The 14,315-nt window shown below is 37.2% G+C and overlaps 1 protein-coding gene across 4 annotated transcripts in view; it reads right to left on the reverse strand.

The window, feature by feature from the left end:
* The window catches only part of TMEM131 (transmembrane protein 131), a 96,995-nt gene that overhangs the window by 55,249 nt on the left and 27,431 nt on the right, over window positions 1–14,315 (reverse strand). For all 4 annotated transcript variants that reach the window (XM_084287115.1, XM_084287113.1, XM_084287114.1 and 1 more), the window contains exons 3-4: window positions 10,917–10,957; window positions 3,184–3,252 (exon numbers count right to left, since the gene is read on the reverse strand). In XM_084287115.1, the coding sequence (XP_084143241.1) occupies window positions 3,184–3,252; window positions 10,917–10,957 (110 nt within the window). The remainder of the gene's footprint in view (window positions 1–3,183; window positions 3,253–10,916; window positions 10,958–14,315) is intronic.

Genomic DNA, 14,315 nt, shown 5'->3' on the forward strand with positions numbered 1-14,315 from the left:
TGATCTGAAAGAACTTGCCTCAGTCCCACCCCATTCCCAGAGGCCTATTGTATAACAAGAACATTTGGGATCTTCTGAGATGAACTAAAGATTTGCTTATCGTAACACACAGTGCACATTTCCTTTGATAAATTTGTGATTACCTGGACTGTCTCCAAAAGGGTAGAATATTGTATTGGTTGTTTTATATTAAAACAGCATTTAAAAAAAAAAACCACACCAGTTATAAAACAGAAGTTTAAAGCCACTGAAATCTCATCTCCAGGTGGAGCACAGGATGTGTACCTACAGCATCAATTTATGAAGTGAATACTGATTTTGATTTTCTATGATCACTACATAAAATAGCTTTTAATAAATATCAAGTGCTCATGTCGGCATGGTTTTGAAACATCTGATTAAACCCAAACAATATTAGCAGATGAAAAATGTCACAAGGATAGGTTTATTACCTTATGACTGAAATTAAATAGTGCAACCTTATTTAGCCTAGAAAAAATACATGTTGATAGTTCTACATTAATACAAACTTTGAACAAGCTTACTCTACTCAATGCTACCTACTAACAAAACCCTGTTTAGGCACAATTCTTACTAAGAAACTAAAGATGCATTTTATGCCTTTTCTATAACCCATTATTAACACAAAAGGAAAAGACAGAAACTGAGCATGAAAAGGCTGCCTAATTTAAAGCTATTGGCTTTTTGCCTTTAAGTCTGCATTATATGACTTCCAAGGTGGCTGGCACCTGCAGTTTATTCACACCATAAAGCTGAGTTACTCAGCATTTCTCCAAGTTGGTTCACTTTTATTTTAATGCCTAAATATATATTTTAAAGTGAACTGTGGGGCTCCAGATAAAAACCTTTTCTAAAGCTCTTTTTGACATCTTACTGAAGTTTTAATAAATTAGAAGACGATTTCTGCATGAAGTTATGATGAAAACTATGACAGCTAACTGAATGATCATACACTTCTAGATTTAAAAAATAAAATGAAAAATAAAATACATGAAGAACCAAGGTCTGACACACAGGTTTCCCATTTTAACTGATAATAATTAGCAATCCCCTGGTACCGTTCTGTATTTATTGTACAGAATTGTTTATATGCCTTTCCTGTGTAATGCAAATCAATTACTTTTAACAGTGTACTAGAGCTATACTATTTTGGTGCTTTCAGCGCCAACAAGAACAGCTTACATAAAAAGCCAAAATATAATGAAGAACAGATAAAAAAAAAAGGAAGCATTTCTGGAAATCCACAATAAAAGCACATGCAGCTTTCTTCAGAGAAGCAGGTAAACTACAGATGACCTTTAAAAGTAACATACTTCAAACTACATCAAAAGAATACTTTATTCATATCCACTTAGAATCAAAAAGCTATATAAAATATAGTTTTAAATGTCAAATTCTGTAATTATATAAGCTGAAAACAATTTTAAGAGAAATTCACTTAAAAACAAATCAATAAGCAAGTTTTTACAGGATTCTAGTTAAACTGCTGAGCAAACTGCTGTACAAGTTTGAGTCTGTACTGCACTCCCCATTATAATTTAACTATAACATAATGGTGTTTGTTACAGCAAAGATGCAACAGACCCAGGCTTACCACTAGGTATTTTACTACTCAGTTTAGAACCTCAATATCCTCTTAGCTATGACAAGTTACTGACAAATAAATAAGAAAAAAAACATGAAACGCTAGTGGTTCTGATACTTTGAATAAATAGTAAGGAGGGGAATAGAGTGATTTATTATGTTGCTTTTCTAGTCAGAATATTACAAGTCCATGGATTATTGTATTTCTGTCAGACTGAAATACAATAACCTCTATAAAATGAGGCATTTCCATATAGCTTTACTATTTAGTGACATTAAGGTGTTTTTTTGTTTGTTTTTTTTCTTTTGTTTTTTTTTTTTTTTGGATAAAGACTATTTCTGGAAAACCACTGTCTGCAAACAATATTATAGTTACAGCTTTTCCTTCTTCAGAAATGCCTAAGCATGTGCTGTATCAACACACAGGAGCCTCCTTGCATATATGTATAGTCACTGCACCGACCATACATTGGTATTTCCTACAGACAAGGAGTACTATGGTTTTTATTAATAATTTGTGGTTTATTTGAAAATAAAACAGCTTTTCATCCAGAAGCAGTGCTGGCTGGAGATGGTGGAAATTTGTGTCACAAGCAACACTGCACTAGGGCATGCCTGGGCTGTTTTCTTTCTACCTTGTTGAACTGTTAACAAAACATAGGAAATGTCATCACTTCACTTTACATTGTGACAAAATACCAGTCAAGCACAGAAACTGCTGCACCTCTGCACAGCAAGGCCGGAACTAATTTCAGCTGTTAACAAGAAAGCGATGGTAAGATTACAGTAACCATACAGTAACCATTCACTGGTAAGAAAAATCTCCATAGCAGTTCTCATGAAAAACAATTACAGATGGGTATCTCTTAAAACAAAAACAGCCTTCCTCCTCTCCGTCTTCTACCTTTTAGAGAAGTCATGTTTGCTGTCAACCATTCAATTCATCCACTGAGAATCAAAATAGCAACTAGGTGTGAGATGGAACACGGGCCCGGTCATGGAGGAGCCTCAGAGCTGCATGTTCACAACTCTACATCACTGTTCTAATAACTGCAGATCTATTGACAATTTTTCTGTCAAAGTTTCTTTTTGTACTGGACCATTTCACAGCTTACAGGTTGGTCAAACACTTAAAAGAGTAGCACCAAGTGTGTAAGCACTCACAAGAGCACTAGAACAAGCCGTGAGGATGACAAGAATATTGTGCACCTTTCAAGTTGCACCTGACACACTGGAGTACCAGCTCTCTGAGGTAGGGTATTTATAGGCAGAAAGGTAGAATTGCTTCAGTATGTTAGAAGTCTAAATTGAAAACTGTTTCCATTCTTCAAAGCAGTTGTACAAGGACATACTCCAGCCCTGGGTACTCTGTGGAAGTGATTTCTACACAAAGACTGATGTGCAGCTACATGATGTTTAAGACCACATACACCAGCTCTCTTGAATGTGCAGGTCAACTACATGTACAGATGAGGTATCGATGCAATCTGTATACACAATCTTTTCCTCCGGTTTTAAATGTTCTTCGGATTTATTCTATTTGTCTAAACAAATTGATCAAAAGATTTGTCCACTTACTGTTCATGGAAATCTAGCATTGGTGGCTCGAACCGGAGAGGTCGGCAATTTCCCCGATATAGGGATACACTGCAAGAAAAATGAAAAAGCTGTAAGAGATACTGTAGATGATACATTTTTGCTCCCTTTCATCTTGAATTGCCCCGTCTTAGCAGAAGATTTATGAATACTAATAACAGCATAACTAATTCAACAGAAGAAACAGACTGACAAACTTGCCCAGTCAGAATATCAATTTTACCAATATTACATGAATATGTCATGCCTACAAGAAAGACTACCCAAGAGTACAATTTTTGGAAATGGATATAATAGAAACATCAGTCATCACTATTTAGAGGAAAACTAAGTATAACAGTAAATTAGACAGGTTTACATATTTTTTTCATAGCTATATCCAAACATCCTCCTCAGAATACATAACAAAGACATTCACATGCACATCATAAGTTTCTCTACTTACAACCACACTAGCACATAAACCATCCTGGACCAATTTGCTGGTCCTGAGGCCATATAGGAGAAACCAGCCCATGTCTCTACTGCTAAAATCTCTTCATCTCCAAAGTACAACTACTTTGCTCTAGAAACATTCCTTGGCTTTGCCTGTTCTAACCTCCTGCTGGTAACTGTTCTGGAGAATGCTAGCAGATGAAGGCTAAAACTTAAATACCACCCAAACAATCCAGCAGTAAAGACCATAAATTATCTGGAAACATTCTCTGGTACTGCTTATTTTACCAGAACAGTCGTAGTCAGAGAGCACAATCAGTAAGCCACAACTTAAGAATACAATGGCAGTTTAATTGACAGAAACATTTTCTCGTTCACAATGAAGTGACTGCAACCACACCTCTGCATCTCTGTAACACTCTGTCTTGGGCTGGGTAAAATTAATATCCACACAATGAACATACAACAGAGGACAATGTAAAAGAAACAAACAGGAAAGGCTAAAGATTGGCTAAAGATCAATGACAGCTAAATGGCTCAAGATCGATGGCTCTGCTTTTTCTTTAGATGCTTCTTTTTCTGATAGTAGAACAATACTTTGCTTTCTGATCCTTGTTTTCTGACTTGGCATTAACAATGACAGACTCCCGAAGACTGAATTGCAACCAAGCATCCTGAGTAAACAGAGCTGCTCCACGAAGGCCGCCAGGGCAGCAGAACCACCCAACTCTGCTTCCACAGAGAGAAAAGCAGAGAGGTAGGAGATGCCTTGTGGTTGGGCTTATGACAGCTGAGGTCTTAAACTTGATCGATCGAAGTCCATCCAGCACACTTCCAGGAAAACGAATCATCAGTCAAATTCAGATGCCTTTCCACAATTCAGAACCATTTAAAGAAGTTATTTAGAGGAGTAAAACTTCAAAAATGGGTATTAAATCTTCCCTGTATTCTCAAATAGCCTAGATTTGAGCAGTGACAACACCACCATATTTTTATAACAAATTCAAGAACTCTCCATGATTCACTCCACTATTCTATAACAGAATCTTTCCGCTTCAAGTATAACACATGTGGAATAGGGAGGTCTACTTATGCTGATTGTTATACAGCTCTCCAGGTTTGGATGTTGAACCATTTTCAATGCTGCTTAGAGCTTAGCCATTGAAAATAGCCTTATTCACATGATAAAACTAAAACACTGTTTTATACTTACTCTTATCTCAATAGACAGCTTTAGTCACACACTCATCTCAGAACAGTAAAAGTGAAGGTGCAAGACAAACAACAGGAAGAACTGAATTCAAGTTTACAGAAAATAACAATTCTTGCTACTGTCAAGTGCTGCTATGACTTGGAGTATTCAGAGAGCACTTGGGTATACCTTCTCAGTCTAATACTAAACCTCACAGGAACATGTGCTCAGCAAAACATAAGTTAAAACGACAATTAAGTTGGAAAATTATATTAGCATTAATATTATGAAAGGATAAAATGAGTTTAGAACAAGTCTTCGAAGTGACCAACTCACTTTTCCACATTTATTGTAAAATTAAAAAAAACGTTTTGAGTGCACTTTTTAATTGAGAAGGTTAAAAAGGCCATGCACCTCTATTATCAACATAGTCCTAACACTAAATGGAACTACTTTCTTTCTAGAATGATTGTTAAATCAGTTCTTTCAGTAATACTCTATAATTTCTCCCTATTTTAAACCTCTGAATAGTCAGCCATGCAGAACCTCTGTTGTCGTGTTTGGTTGTTTTAACAAAGAACATATTTCTTGGTAAAAGGAATTAACTAAAAAATTTTAAAATTATGATTTTAAAATCATAGTCATTATCAGAAATATTTATAATATTTACCAAACTGATTGCAAAGATCAGTATTTCAAATGCATTGAAAATAGTCAAGAGTCACTTAATCTAATCGCAACAATCAGGACATACGCAACTCTTCACATACATGTAGTTTAAGTATCATTTTCTCAGAACTCACAGCTATGTTATCCCGAAAAACCACTTAGCACAGAATTTTTAAATGGCTGAATTTTGGTAATGGCAGCTACATCATAACAAATGCCAATTATAATAAAAGTAACTGTAATAACGTTCAAATGGGAACAAACAATATAGGAATTCCCAAACTTTGTCTACTGAAAGGCCCAACATGAGTCAACTTGCAGCAGACCTACAAAACGATGATAATGTCTGCTCTGCTGGGCACTTGCTCACTGAAGGCTGGATACACCCATGGGTAGGGCAACTTTACAGCATAATGACATTTAAGTTAATTATTATGCATGCATGTAGAGCTATTGCTTGCTTCCCAGACTAATATAAGAATTTAAACATTTTTTGTTCCCTACCCCTCCAAGTTGTCTAACCTTCAAAGTGCAAAGAACATGAAAAAAAGATGCAACTGAATGAGAAAGAACTCCTGACATCTGCCAACAAGCTCCAGCAGACAAGAATTAGCTGGAAGTCATCTGAGTCTACGAAGTTTCAGGAAAGTCTAGTTCCTCAAAGTGGTTTAAGATGGTCCCTACACTTTTACCCTTCTGTGAGAATTTTAACTTTAAAAGTAAGACTTGAGAGTAAACTACAAGCAGCCTTGGAAAAAAACATTTCCCTCACTGTACCATCCATTCTGTCACCAAAGCGAGAAAGCAGCATCCTACAAGATGTGATTGAGGAAAGGTAACAAACTCCCAATAAGTTTGATCACAGATGCAGTTATAAAGATGGTTAAAATATCAACACCTGGGAAGAGCATAGGTGAAATGGATATCCATCAGTGCCGAGATACAGTATTCTATTATCTGTGGACATTCTGCAAAATTTTATTAAAACATTTTGCTGCTTATCATAGCATGCTACATATTCAATTTTAATCACCCACGCACACATCTGCATTTGGACAAAGTGTTTGTCAAACATAATAGAGTTCTGCAAAGTTGGGCAGTAACTGGTTTTCTGTATTCTTGCTTTACCTTTCTAGCTGTTCTGGGATTTCTGGAGGAGGTCGGTGCTCTGTGGAATCTTATCTGTACCATCTTTAATTGCTACTGAGGAAAATTCAAATCTAACATTACTCTACATGTATTTTTCCCACGTTACTTTTACATTCGTTTAAAGGGTTTTACTTCCTTTCCTGTGCCATAAATCAGCAATAAAAAGAAAAAGACAACATCATTAAACCATCAAATGGCAAGAAATTTCATGATTTTAGCAACACTTAGGCTCTTAGAAAGCCACTACTTTGTTATTTCTACTACCACAAAATAAAATGAAAATGTCTCCAAAAATAGCTATGTGAATTTTTAAAGTAACAAACAGCCAAATTTCTCATTATGAGTACTTTTTATGCCAGAATGTCCTTGAAAGAGTCACCTAAAAGCAGAACATTTTTGGCTAAAATAGTAAGTAACCAATCACATTTCCCTGACCACATCCAGAACTTGTAAATGTTTAAAAAAAAAAAAAGTAAGGTTGAGCAGCAAATATCAGAAGATGTATTTAAATTTTTATAGTTAAAAGGATTTTAGAAATATGGGTATTAAAAGTAGCCTCAGGGAGAATGTCAGCTCCCACAAAACATTTGACCCCTTAGATATTTGGCAGTAGCCACAGCTATAAGCGCAGATGAATAAAGAACACTAGCAAGAAAGGCTTCTCATCAACTACATCCAGCTAGTGGCTGCCTCAGTTATGCCAACATTAACCCTTTATCAGGAAAACATACTCATAATATCAAAAGTTAAAATCCAAAGTTTTCTTCCTGAGGGGTTGTCTGGGGAAAGGGTGGGGAAAAGATGGAGAGAAGCTTGAATAGATGCACTGTAGCCTGATCACAGGCAAGAACAAAACAAATTAAATGGCTAGGTCGTTTCCCTCCTTCCAATTAGTGGTAAAAAGCCAATCAAAGAAATTAATAAACTGCCTAGGTGGGGAAGATCTACAAGCCATACCAAGGATTATAATCACTAATAAGGACTGTGAAGGATAAGTCATCTATAGAAGTTAAGCATGTGGAGGAGACACTCAGGAGATTTCAGTAATGCCATTTAAAAAAAATCACCTAGAAAGAAAATACCTATAAAGAAAAATGCATGCAAAAGCAGTAATGGGAAGGGTGGGGGATGGAAATTGCACATTCACTTTGCAATATGGTATTGAGAAGTTTGCAATGCTGGTCTTTATCACACTGCGACCGAACAACAAATAGGCCAGTGATCTGAAGTGGAATGGGCAGTTTGTATGTTTCTTTTATAATGTGAAAATGAGGAGATTTTTCAAGTCTGCAAAGCCACTGTTTTTATTAGAACACACTCTAAACCACCACAACTTCAAACACAGAAAGCTATCTTCTTGGACAAGAAATTAAAAACAAAAAAAAAGAAAGTGGAAGATCTGTGGCCTAAGCCTCTTTCTCAAAGACCACTAAGAACAGGTCTAATGAGAAGGGAACTGGGGATGATAAACTCAACATGAGTCAGCAATGCACGCTTGCAGACCAGAAAGCCAACTGTATCCTGGGGTGCAAACCAGAAGAAGTTACATTACAGATGCAGTTATAAAGATGGTTAAAATATCAACACCTGGGAAGAGCATAGGTGAAATGGATATCCATCAGTGCCGAGATACAGTATTCTATTATCTGTGGACATTCTGCAAAATTTTATTTTATATACAAATATAAAATATTTATATACATATATAAAATTTTATTTTATATACAACTGCATCTGTAAGGAATTACATCCCTTGCCAGCAGGGCAAGGGATGTAATCTCCCCCCTCTACTCTGCTCTCATGAAACCCCACCTGGGCCCTGCATTCAGCTCTGGTGGCCCCCAGCGCAAGAAGGACTCAGAAATATTAGCATGAGTCCAGAGGAAGGTCACAAGGATGATCAGACGGTTCCTATGAAGGCAGGCTGAGGGAGTTAGGGTTGTTCAGCCTGCAGAAGAAAAGGCCCCAGGGAGACCTACATTATGGCAACCTTCCAATACCTAATGGGGACCTACAGGAAAGTTGGGGAGGGACTCTTATCAGGGCGTGTAGCGATAGCACAAGGGGTAATGGCTTTAATCTAAAAGAGGGCAGGTTTAGATTAGGTATTATAAATACATTCTTTACTGTCAGGGTGGTGAGGCCCTGGCACAGGCTGCCCAGCGAAGCTGTGGATGCCCCATCCTTGTAGGTGTTCAAGGCCAGGCTGGATGGGCTTTGAGCAACCTGGCCTAGCAGAGGGTGTCCCTACCCATGGCAAGGGGTCTGGAACTGGATGATCTTTAAGGTCTCTTCCAATCCAAACCATTCATTGATTCTGTGACCACAAAGTTTCATTGATTCTTGGGAGACAAAAAAGTTGCACATAATCCCCAAGTCCCAGTAAAGGCACCTTCTTTTTGCCATGGAGGCACAATGATTTAAACAAGATATTATTCCACTTAAACTCCATAAAGACTGACTCTACATAAGATAAAATACATTAACCACAGGTCTTATAAGTTCCATCATTATTCCTTGATTCATGTTTTCATCCTTGCAATCTGACATATTACAGCACTTATAACTGTAGCATACGTGGAAAATTTATGCTGCAGCATGAAGTGAAAAGATTAAACTGAGAGACTTCACAGGCAAGAAATGAACAGGCAGAAGTCCTGAAGGGCAGAGAGAAGCCTCCATTGTTGGGGAGGAGGAAATAAGAAAGATGTAGGGAAGGTGCAGCAACAAGAATTTTCAAGTTTTATGCAGACTTTTTTGACTAAGTCAAACTTCTTTAATTAAAAAGCAAATGAGAAGTTAGGATAATACAAGTTTGACAAAATTTACATTACCATAATACAGAAATTGCCTCAAGCTTCAGATTAAAATATGCAGTAAGTGCCTTATTTCAATACATAACATTAACTCTTCTCTTTTACATTATCACAGTAAAGATAAAGTGAACTTGTATTTTAATTTCATCTGAAGTGAAAGACTTGCCACATCCTCATAGATTTTTCATGTTCGCTCTTTCCCCCTATTACCCTGCTTTCCAAGTTCACTTAGAAATCTAATACAAGGTAAGCCAAAACTTACAATATTTTCATACAAAACAGAAGATTTACATCACAGAATTTATGTCAATGTCTAATCAGGAGGCAGCGGAGTCTTGCAGCAAGTGATACAAATAGAATGAAGGCTTTTTAGGTATAAATTGAAAGAAGTAATGTTCCTCCCCCCCCCCCCAAGATTTTTCAAAACTTCTTGCAAAGAGATGCTCTTAAACTCACACTTAGGCAACCTAGATCTATATACATACCAAAATAAGAACTTTTCATTAAATCCTCTGAAATTAAACAGTTTAGTCCTTCCCCTAGATTTCTTTGGGAAGAAATGGAAACACCCTGTGAAAAAGTCTAGCTGTATTTCTTTAAATAGCTATGTTGTACATCCCATCTTGTTGAATGCTATTGTATAAGAAAAATGCTTCATTATTGCCATTCAATGCATACCATTAAATGCAAGGGAGTGTTTGAGGAGTCTCCAGAAAAAAAATTAGGGATGGGGGGGAGGGGGAGGAAGAGGCCCCTTTTGCTTCTCTGATACTACACATGCAAAGTTCTTTGCAAGAAAAAGAAAAGTATTGGAAGTAACATCAAAATTGTTCCTCAAAAGGACCCCAGAACTTTAGAAACAGGCAAACAAACCCAATCCTTTCTTAAGGAAAGTTCAGTAAAATGATACAAAAATCTACAAGCAGTCTCTGTTTATCTCCCCTCTTTATTTACTTAAAACCACTCTGTGGTATGTATTATAAACTGAATTAAAGAATTGAACTTATTGATTCTTCAATTTCTTATTTCATATGCTAAGTGATTTAGCTGTCCTAGCCTTCTCAATATTAAAAATACTATTACTCACACAGATACAATGGGTATTTTCAGTGTAATAGTGGAGCCTCCTATTAGCAAGAAAACCCCTATCAAGTATGAATAAACCAAGTGAATCATATTATATGCATAAAAGGTGTGTCCTTCCTCACACATTCAAAAGGACATAAAATGAAATATCTAAGCAGAAGCATTTTCTCTATACACAAGGACTTTAAATGTAAAACATTTTCTAATATTTTTGTTTTTAAAATTTTCTCTGTACAATACAAATAATTGAAAGGTTACAAGATCTGTACTTGATTTTTGTTTACACTGCTACTTCATTATTCTTACAAAAAATATTAACAATCTCACAATAGGATGTCTGCATTAAACTTTCAGACAATTATGCTTACCTTTTCTGTTGATATGAACTGAGGCCTATAGTTGTCTCAGTCTGTAACAGAAAAAAAAATAATTGAAGAGACTGACAGTATTATACTTCCTGGGGGGGGGGGGGGGGGGGGGGGGGGGAAGCAACTGTTACAAGTAATTAGATCAGATTTTGAAAGACAAAAGAGGAAGTTCTGATCTGGAGCAGAAAATGCAAATTGGCTTTTTTACACTTAATTACTTGAAGAAATTAAGCCATCAGCTTCTATCCAAAGACAACTTCGCCCCAGATGAGAACTACCCACAGTTCCAGTGACAGGAACTGCTACAAACTGTGAGATAAGCAGTAACTAAAAACATGAAAATTGAGAGAAAGAAAAAAAAAGACAACTAACGAATAACTTACCATAGACATAATAAAAATATTACAAGAAAGACACAAAACAAGTAACAGCCAAGCAATTATCATACTGATGTAATATAACAAGCTAGAAAACAAAAGATATTATTAGGAAACTTAAATGCCCTTTGCAGCTAACAATCTTCTAGCCTTTCTTCTTCATACAACTTTACCACCTCTCTACTGGACATTACAGTTAACTACCTGAAAAGAAGGAGGTTAGGTTTTCTAAGAAATTCCAACTAGTTTAACCTTACTTGCCTAAGAAATCCCAGCTAGTTAAGAAGGCTGTGTACGGAATGTCCGCTTTGAAACATTAAAATCATAGAATTGAAAAAATCACAGGATTGAAAGGGACATTGAAGATCTAATTCCAACCCCCATTCTCCCAAGGGACACCTCCCACCAGACCAGGGTGCCCAAAGCCCCATCCAGCCTGGCCTTGAACACCCTCAGGGATGGGGCAGCCACAGCTTCTCTGGGCAACCTGTTCCAAGGCCTCACCACCCTGACAGTAAAGAATTTCTTTCTAATATCTAATATAAACCTACCCTCTTCTAGTTTAAAGCCATTATCCTTGTCATATCGCTACACTCAGATGCCTTCTTCTTTCCTTTAGGCCACATTTAAATACTGGAAAGCTGCTATGAGGTCTCTCTTCTCCAGGTTTAACAACCCAAACTCTCTCAGCTTGTCTTCATCCGAAAGGTGCTCCAGCCACCTGATCATCCTCGTGGCTCTCCTCTGGACTCACTCCAATACATCCATGTCCTTCTTGTGCTGGGGGCCCCAGAGCTGAACGCAGCACTCCAGGTGGGGTCTCACAAGAGCAAAGCAGAGGGTAGAGAATCACCTCCCTCACCCTGCTGGCCACACTTCTTTTGACATGGTTCAGGATACAGATGGCTTTCTGATCTGCTTCTCATCAACCAACATCCCAGGTCCTTCACCTCAGAGCTGCTCTCAATCCGTTCTCCACCTAGCCTGTATTTGTGCTTACAATTGCCCCAGCCCAGATGCAAGACTTTGCACTTGGCCTTGTTGAACTTCATGAGGTCCACGCAGGCCTACCTCTCAGGCTTGTCAAGGTCCCTCTGGATGGCATCTCTTCCCTCCAGCATGTTGAGTGCACCACACAGATAGTCTTTTGCAAACTTAACTGAGGGTGCACTTGATCCCACTGTCCATGTCACTGACAAATATGTTAAACAGTGCCAGTCCTAATACCAACCCCTGAGGAACACCACTCATTACTGATCTCCACCTGGACGTTGAGCCATTGACCACAACTCTGAGTGTGACCATCCAGCCAATTCCCTACTCATTGAGTGGCCCATCCATCAAATACATGTCTCCCCAATTTAGAGAGAAGGATGTCACATGGGATAGCGCAAAATGCTGTGCACAAATCCAGATAGATTATATCAAGTTACTCTTCCCATGAAGATACCTACTTTTAAGAAGTTCTGTCTTGCCATAGGGTAACAAAGATCAAATTTAGGATTTCAGTCCTTCTCAAAAATGCCATTTATGTTTAAGCCCAAGAATATTAATCTTCTGGGAGAAGGAAAGAAAGGTTACAGGTTTGATAAATGCCTATGGTGCACACCTTGACCCACCTGACACAGTTCACACTCCTAGTAAAAGGATATCTGTTCTCAAGGGGAATGGGAATTTTTTCATATTGCATTTCAGAACTGAAGTCATAGCCCTTGGGAAGTCATTGCCCTTGGCTGGGCCACTGACTTCTATTTCAATTACAAATTACACTTTCTGTCCTTCTCTTTGCTAGGAAAATAAAAATCCTTTAAAAAATACCAAAGCGTGAAAGTGTAAAAAGACCTACAATTAAAGAAGCTATATTTTATTTTGCTTTTTGGAGACGCTTAAGAAACTTTACAATTACTACTAATAATAATTTACTTCACAAAAATAATGCTTGATTCACAACAAGGACCAAATCCTTACCAGTGTCCTTGAAAGTGCATTATTAACCCTAATTAAATAACAACTTCCTTCCAATAGTTGATTTTTCTTTAGAAATTAAGTAAACTTCATAACTAAAGCACATCATTAAACTATTAGCACTTACCTAACAGTCAGACGACGGAGCCAACAGGCTCAGATCCTGTGACAGGGCAATCAAAATAGTTGCTACCAACACTGCCCCATCCCTGACAACTAGCTTTGGCTCTAGCAAGAGAGCATGTTTTTGACTATTTGGGAGAGGAAGTTGTCTGTTATCTACTCTCTTAAGCATTGTGACTGGTGGCCACTATTCCCTAATACTAGTCTTAGCTTAAGACCCCACACAGGTCAACTTTTAGACAGAAAGTAGTGGAAACTAAATTTAACTCAAGAACATAGAGGAACAAATGGAAATACACATCATTAACTACAGCTCTAGCTGTGCAGCTATTGTTAACTATTGGGAGTTAAATTCTCTGGCTGATTTTACACACAAGTTTTCCCTCCTATATTCTGTAACTACAGATCTGCCATGAAAATATTAGTCTGTACATCAAGTTTAAAGTGACAAATCATTTTGGCAGGGCATCTTAAGTTTGAAACATTTCAAATATCTTCTTTAAATTAGAAGCACGAAGTAAAAATATACTGAAGACTCATGCTTATGAAGCTTTTTTTTTCCTTAAAAATGTCTGTTAAATACAACAAAATGACAAATTGATTTCAATGACTTTTTGGGGGCTTGAAATCCAGGTCAATCAAGAGCAAAGACACAGCATACCAACTTCAGCAGCTCATCAGCTTAACCATAGCATCATGGAACTAAACCAAAAATAAATCTCATGTGGCAGTTTCTATAATTATCACTCATTTTTATTACATGTCAATCTTTATAGTCTTGCAGTAAACAAAAACATACAAATGCGCTGCATTACATGTTTTAAATTACTCTTACTTGATATTCAAGCAAAATCATGGATTTACTATGTTGCAGTCTGGCACGCTATGTTTCCTGTGTGAAAACTACACCCCCTTTCCAAAAACTGTTAAACAA

The sequence above is a fragment of the Netta rufina genome (genome assembly GCF_964035555.1).
Source record: "Netta rufina genome assembly, chromosome: 1".
Taxonomy (NCBI): domain Eukaryota; kingdom Metazoa; phylum Chordata; class Aves; order Anseriformes; family Anatidae; genus Netta; species Netta rufina.